The sequence below is a fragment of the Denticeps clupeoides genome, unplaced genomic scaffold (genome assembly GCF_900700375.1).
Source record: "Denticeps clupeoides unplaced genomic scaffold, fDenClu1.1, whole genome shotgun sequence".
Classification (NCBI taxonomy): Eukaryota; Metazoa; Chordata; class Actinopteri; order Clupeiformes; family Denticipitidae; genus Denticeps; species Denticeps clupeoides.
The window spans coordinates 22,501-30,430 of NW_021629998.1; the positions used below are offsets into that span (position 1 = coordinate 22,501).

At 46.2% G+C, this 7,930-nt stretch overlaps 1 protein-coding gene across 1 annotated transcript in view; it reads left to right on the top strand.

The window, feature by feature from the left end:
• LOC114779779 (disks large homolog 2-like) overlaps positions 1–4,702 on the top strand; it is a 26,956-nt gene extending 22,254 nt beyond the window's left edge. The window contains exons 9-10 of the mRNA XM_028967531.1: positions 3,425–3,484; positions 4,205–4,702. Of these exons, the coding sequence (XP_028823364.1) occupies positions 3,425–3,484; positions 4,205–4,496 (352 nt within the window). The 3' untranslated portion in view covers positions 4,497–4,702. The remainder of the gene's footprint in view (positions 1–3,424; positions 3,485–4,204) is intronic.
• Positions 4,703–7,930: the final 3,228 nt, after the last annotated feature.

The window sequence follows — 7,930 nt, forward strand, 5'->3', positions numbered from 1 at the left end:
TCTTGTGGTTTTCGTCCTCCTGCATTTATGGTGTTTGTTCTGTTGCCCGTTCATCCACCAGGGGTCAAGAATTGTGACCTTGCATGTAACGAAAATGAAATTAGGGCTCATCAATATGAAGCATCTGGCTGATGCTGTCGAATTTAGCAGCTGCATTTCTCAGCCTCAGAAAAAGAACCCCGAATTAGACGGCGTGAGCTCCAGTAGCAGATGGTCATGGAGTTTGTTTTTATTTATGGAGTTGTTCCAGAGAGGAGTTGTTCCATGATTTCTGCTTGGCACTTCAGCAGCAGCAGAATGGATGTCGGACGTTTTTGGGCCATTTCTCCCTCCCAGTGTCCATCTCCCCTCTGTGGCCAAGCGGGTAAGGAAGCGGGCCCGTAATCAAAATCCCGAACCACCAAGGTGCCACTGCGGTCCCATCCCCACACACATTTCACATTTCACTGTGTCACTGCTGTGTGACGAGGTGTCACATGTGACAATTAATGACTTTCAGTAATCTTGGCTCATCAGGCAGCAAAATCTGTTTGACCGCATCACACAGCGCTGATGTGGGATCAGTGATCAGGCCGTGGCTGATTGCTTTGAGGAGATCACTGACACCGCTGGTGTGTAAGGAGAGACATGATCGCCCTTCAGAGAAAGTCTGTTCCAACATCAGGGACACCAGCAGAGGGCTGAGAGTGTGACAGCGTGAACCCCCACCCAGAGTCAGCTTCTGACTCCAAATCCAATCACATCAGCTTCATTCTCTCTGTCATAATGAAAAAAAAACGGAATTTCCAGTCTAATTAATCTCCCAACTTTTTTACTCTTCATCAGGCAGGTTGTTCTGTCGTTTAACCGTGTGAGGAGAGTTGGTGTGATTGTGGTGTAGTAAGTCAGATCGAACGTCGACCCTGTGCTAAGCTTTTTAACTTGGGATTAGATACATCCATTCTTCTTGGGTAAGAGGTTTATTTGGTCCAGGTGCTTCTCACGAAATGGCGTAATCTGTAGGCTTAGACTGCTGATCCATCTAGCCTTCAATTCTTTATTGCTCCAGAATAAATGGCGTGGAACAAAGAAGGAGGAGATGTTGGCGAGTTTCAGACTAAGGCAGTCCCCATGCTGTCGCTGTCATTTCTGATTCTGATTCTTTACCAGACTGGATGTTAACATTGTGAATAATGAATTTCCCAGAGGGCTACAAGAAGCTCTGTTAATGCTCTTCTCCAGTTCCTGCCTACAGCCCACATCCCACTGCTCCTCAACCCAGTACCTGAAACAGCAAAAGCTGGAGGAATGTAAAATGCTGGGTGATTAAGTGTTTTATATTGGTTTATAGTTTTTTTTATTTATAGTGAACACTATAATATTCGTAAAGTTCTGTGACTATTATGCAATATGCTGGAAAAACAGTTCAAATAAAGATGTAGTCTCATGTTGTCTCTCCAGTCGGGCTGCCACATTCTGGCCTTTTCTGGGATGCTGTGTGTGTGTGTGTGTGTGTGTGTGTGAGAGAGAGAGAGAGAGTTCAGCTGCTAGCATCATGCTTCGTTAGCTTCTGTGCAGTAACACGCTGCACAAACACCATTAAAAAAAAAGACGTACAGGAACACAGCAGAGGCCACCGCCCAGAGTCCCATATGGTCCCGGAGTGGGACACGGCGTCACACTCATCATGTATGGATTATTCCGCTTCTGGAGGATAGTCCTGATTGGCCGTCAGAGTGGTCTGACTGTTAAGGCGGTCACACACACTTGACATGTGAGCCAGGCTACACACGTTTGAGAACATTTTTCAGAAATGTTCACTGTTGTCTAAGGATACAAAAGAATGTCAATGTTAATCGATTTTTGTACAATCCTAATTTTTCTACAGTCCGACTTTAAAATGCATTTACTTACAGTATAACATTGTGGCAGCTTTTCTGTGCACAGCTACAACTTTAAGCAGCACAAAAAGTTTCTCAATACAACATGACTGCGGTCCTGCTCTGGAGCAGCTCATGCTGCGTCCTGGTTTATTCCGGGAGAATAGCGGGCGAGCAGGGACCTCGACTGTCTGCCTGCATGTGCTGCGTCTCTCAGAGGGCCGGGGCTCAGAGGAAGAGTCACGAGCCGCTGCCATGCGGCGCCACCGTGACACGGGGGGGTGAAACTGGGCCACCGAGCGGTTCCAGCGCAGATATCATCTGCAGGAGCGTCAGCATGACTAATGCACGCCGAGCACGCAGCTCGCTGATTACAGAGCCGTCCATGTCAGGATTCCGTTTCCAGAACCAGTGAGTTCCGGATCCAGTTCCAGAACCAGTGCGTTCCGGAGGCAGTCCCGGAGCCAGTGCGTTCCGGAGCCAGTTCCAGAACCAGTGCGTTCCGGAGGCAGTCCCGGAGCCAGTGTGTTCCGGAGCCAGTTCCAGAACCAGTGCGTTCCGGATCCAGTTCCGGAATCAGTGCGTTCCGGAGGCAGTCCCGGAGCCAGTGCCTTCCGGAGCCAGTTCCAGAACCAGTGCGTTCCGGATCCAGTCCCGAAGCCAGTGCGTTCCGGATCCAGTCCCGAAGCCAGTGCGTTCCGGATCCAGTCCCGGAGCCAGTGCGTTCCGGATCCAGTTCCGGAGCCAGTTCCAGAACCAGTGCGTTCCGGAGGCAGTCCCGGAGCCAGTGCGTTCCGGAGCCAGTTCCAGAACCAGTGCGTTCCGGATCCAGTCCCGAAGCCAGTGCGTTCCGGATCCAGTTCCGGAGCCAGTTCCGGAACCAGTGCGTTCCGGATCCAGTTCCGAAGCCCCCGAGCCAGAGCGTTCCGGATCCAGTCCCGGAGCCAGCGCGTTCCGGATCCAGTCCCGGAGCCAGCGCGTTCCGGAGCCAGTTCCGGAACCAGCGCGTTCCGGATCCAGTCCTGGAGCCAGTGCTTTCCGGATCCAGTTCCAGAACCAGTGCGCTCCAAATCCAGTTCCAGAACCAATGTGTTTCAGAACCAGTTCCGGAGCCAGTGTGTTTCCGGAGCCAGTGCGCTCCGAATCCAGTTCCGGAACCAGTGTGTTCCAGAACAAGTTCTGGATCCAGTTCCAGAACCAGTGTGTTCCGAATCCATTTCTGGAGCCAGCTGCCTTGTCAGGCTGAAGCTTTTGTTGGAAACACTTCCAGGGTGGTGGTGGTGGAGCGGGCCTTGTTTACTGTGTCCTTCAGTTCTGTGTTGGCGTCACACTCAGCTCCTCTTTTCGTCGTCTGTCATGTTGTGTTCTTTTTTGCCCACTGTGGCTCGTCCAGATGTTGTGTCTACATGTTGGTTGAGTCGAACAGAACTGACACATCTGCATGCTTTTAAGGAAGATTTCAGTAGCATTTCAGTAGCATTTCAGTAGCATTAGAAGCTGCATCTGCAGAGCGGATGCTGATTGGTGTGTTTTGTGAATGCTGATCTGCTTTTTTCTCCAATCAGAAATGCCTCATTAGATGACGGGGAGAGTCACAGGTTTGATTCCCAGCACTTCCAGTTGAGGTGAGACTCTCCGACTGGGACGCTATCAAATGCACAGTTTGTTGTTTCAGAATCTGAGGCTGGTGTAACATCTACAGCTGACTTAGTCCAAGTCTACTAGATGGCCTCTTCTAGTTCAAGTTAGCGGCAGATCTGAAGTGTTTCTTGTGTAGTTGAGGTGTTGAGGGTTCTGCAATAAACAGCGAGTGCCACACACTGATCATGTCTGTGTGAGAGCGTTGGTTTGGCGAATGTCCCTGAAGTGTACCAGGAGAGGTGCGTTGGGCCGGAAGCTCCAGGTGGGGATGGCTGCTGGGAGCTGGATGACAGTGGATGGTGTCCTAGCCTCAGAGCTGCAACTTAAGACCCTTGGTATCTGCTCTTCCGTCACATCCCACTCCAGATCCCCGCAGAAAAATTATGTTTTTTTTCCACTGAAGGGCCATCTGGTCCATAAGACACATCTTGTGAAGTATTGTACTGCAATGCTGAAAAGAGACTGCTGGCAGGGTGAAATGCGAGGTGTTCTTTCCTCACAGCCCTCCCCGATGTGCGGTCTACACCACTGCTGTATGCCACGCACCCACTAAACTTGCACCACCCTCTCACGTTCTCCAGCAACGTTTTCTCTCCTGTTCTCCTCCTGCTCCTGCATCCTGTCTTTTGCTTTTACGATGCCAGACTAACGTTAACAGCTCTCTCTCTTTCTCCCTCTTCCTCTGATCTTGTCTCCATCACCAGGCCTCCTGAGCCAGTTTACAGCACTGTGAACAAACTTTGTGACCGAGCACCTTCTCCCCGTCATTTCTCCCCCATGGAGTGTGACAAAAGCCTTCTGCACTCCATCCCCTACCCCCACTATCACACAGGTCTGCTCCCCGACTCTGAGATCACCAGGTACTCAGCACGGCATGCCAGCGCACCCCTACACCACCTGAATGCCGCCTGCTCTTCCTGCCTAAACCCCGCCCCAAGAGGTCTGATCCGGTCAAAGATGCCAAACCATAGATGTTGGCTAATAATGTTTCATTAATAATATTTGAATGTTAAAAAACATTATTTAGCAGTTATAGTGTAATACTTTATCTTTGGAGCAGCTAATATGATCTTTGTTCCTGTTTTATATTCGAGCTATTTTTACCAGTGTCAGCTGAGTGTTGAAGTGAAATAAAGGACGGTTCTTTGACTGGGTCACACCTCCGGTGTCAATCCCCTCCCAGGGCTTCAGTGGGATCTCTGTTGGTTTGGATTTGTGTGCAGATGGCATGCATATTGACAGAATCTCTTTCAAGGACGCGACTTGGGGGAATTTTGCCTGCAGCCCCCAGTGTGCTATGCGTTGTCATTCCGGGTGAATGGACTGCAGTGTGTTAGTTGTGTGTTTTGTTTCATTGTACTGTGTACAGTATATATAAAATAGAAATTCATTTGCTTATACATGTTGTAACTGTACAATGCAGCTTGCACAGTATGGTCTATTCATTTTGCTTGTAACTTTGTAAAATTGCCTGTAACTTTCTTTAGTCTGTCATAGTCCGGTGAATCATGTTGTTTACCAGGTAGATGTCCGGTAAATGGACCTCAAATATCAGCAACGGGATGATTTTAACCTCAGATCAGGTTTGCCCTTCAATGCAGATAATGGTAGGATGTAGTTTAAGTTAACATGAATGTGTATGATGAATTTGTTTTTACCAGGGGTTATCAATATGAGTGAACATCAAGATAATACAGTATATGTTTCCTGATTCTGCTGCAAGTGGCTTATCTTGTGAAGCTCTCAGTCTGAGTTGTAGGAGATGTTTCCTGTACTGGGATGCAAAATTGTGCCTGAACGTCTATAAGGTCAGTGATGGCTGTGTGAATTTTTACTGTACTGCAGATGTACAAATCTTGGCTCTATTTCTATTGTTTTAGTCGGACTCAGGCCGGATCGAGTTTGAGTGGTAAATGATCAGTCTGCCAACACACACAACAACACACACAACTTCCGGTCTATGGGACCTGTCCTTTCCATATGTTTTATTAAATGTATATTTTCTAGTAGTTTATTTGATTTGCAATTCTCAGCCACTGTCAGGTGATGCACTTCAATTATCATGAGAGAGATTTGAAAATGGATTCTGAGGAGCTGAAACAGTTTTTAAAATGCAACTTTCCCTCTTAGTCTAGCACTCATAGTTTGTGCAAAGAAAGCCGGGCTTTTAAAAAGGTGTACTTATTGGTTGGGGCAGAATTCTGTCGGGCCTGTGCCAGGTTTGTCCCAATTACAGCTCTAGTTGGTTTCATATTTACAGATTTCAAAATATGACCCATATGTTAGCAGTGTTTGTGTCATGGCCTCACATGCTATTCTGTGCTTCAGCTTCGTGCATTTGGAGTTTGGCCAGTGGTGGCCTTGCAGTGGTGGCCTTGCAGTTAAGGAAGCGGACAGAACTGATTCAGTTTAAACTTAGTTAAAGATTAATCAAGACTTAAATATAGGCTCATAATTGCATTTCCTGTATGAATCTGCGTGTTTCTGACCAAATCAGATTTGCTATAATAGGAGCAACTGTTCATATTTCTGTACTTTAGTCATGTATCTCATGCACTCACTGCGCAGGTCCTTGTTTGACCTGTTATATTGGTGTACACTCATAAGTAAAAAGGAACAACAGATTTTGTATAATGTAGTGGCATATAAAGTAAGATATTTGACTTTGAAATGTATCAGAGTCTCCTTGAATAAAAATACATAAAAAAGAGAGAGATTGACTTTGTTAATGTCCATGACAAATTTCTTCCAAAAGTCCCAGATTTCATGTTTGTGATTCCTCTGATTTGAGTTTGTGCTGATAACATAATGTATGATGGGGCTTTGATGCATCGACAGGGTGGAGAAGGCCATGTGCTTTAAGGACAGCCTTCTCTTATGTGTCCTGCACTGGGGAAGGAACGTGGTTTTGGATATTGACAAAGCTGTGGTGTGCGCTTTGTGTAATGATGAATTACATGGCAAGCAGAACGCTGCAGATGCCGCATATTAATGCCGCTACGTTCCAGGCTGAGGCCTGATTAATCATGATTTGGTTTTGATGGAACAGCCTAATTAATTCAGCACATTTAGTTTTGGTGCCATTCTCCTCTGGTGAGCACTGGATTACAGTGAAATACATTCAGAAAATGATTGCATATGAAGGTTATTGCAGTCCGTTGTGTATAATGAATTAGCATCCAGGTAGTGTGTTCGAGTCCCAGCAGGTGACTATCAGATGGGGTCAACAGAGGGCCAAGTAGGACAGTAGGACAGTCCATGTCACATGATCACTCCGAACCAGGAAACTCCCCCGGCAGGATATACCATACACAGTAGAGAGGATGGTGAAGGATAGAGAGAAAGAAGAGTTAGTTAGTGATGAGTTAGCAAACAAATGACAGTAACTGAGCAGAGAACTAGACATTTCTGGCAGCACATTAGTAAATGGCTGCATTTGTTGCTAACTCATCACTAACTAACTCTTCTCTTCTCTCTATGGATGGTATATCTTGCCTGGGGAGTTTCCTGGTTCAGAGTGATCACACGATCATGTTAGTAACTACTACAGTGTTACTAATGGTTATATTTACATTTACGGCATTTATCAGACGCTCTTATCCAGAGAGACTTAGAGTAAGTAGTTACAGGGACAGTCCTCCCCTGGAGCAACTTAGGGTTAAGTGTCTTGCTTGGAATGGTAGTAAGCGGGACTTGAACCTGGGTCTTCTGGTTCATAGGCGAGTGTGTTACCCACTAGGCTACTACCACCATGGTGAGGGGAGTGTTGTTAAAGGCTTGACTGTATAAGTAGTTTTTTAGCCTGAATTTAAACACTGATTCTGTGTTCTTTTCCCAGAGAATGAAGGGAGCATTTTTGAGTGGTTAGTAGGTTACTAAGATTACCAAGATAAACAGGACCAAGACCATGCAAAGCTTTATAGATGATAATCAGAATCTTGAAGTCAATACAGAACTTAATGAAAAAATCAACAATACAGGAGTAATGTGATCATACCTTCTAGTGTTTAAACACCCTGGCTGAAGAGTTTTACGAGCTTTATTCAATGAGCAACCAAAAAACTAAGAATTACAGTAATCCAGGGTAGATGTTATGAATATGTGAACTACCTTCTCTGCATCAGAGATGGATGCAAAAATTTCCTAATTCTAGCAATGTTTTCTTAGGTAGAAGAACGGCTTCCTTGAAATATATTGAATGTGACAATCAAATGACAAATCAGCATCAAAAACGCACCCAAATTCTACAGATGCACTAGGACCACTTGAACCAGCACACTTCCGTCAATCCACGTCTCACCCCTTTGGGACCAATCACCAACACTTTAGTCTTATCTGTGTTGAGTATGAGGAAATTGCAGGTCATCCCGTCTCTGATGTTCATCAGACATTTTTCCAGTTAGGGAGGTGGTGAACTTCATCCAGCTTGG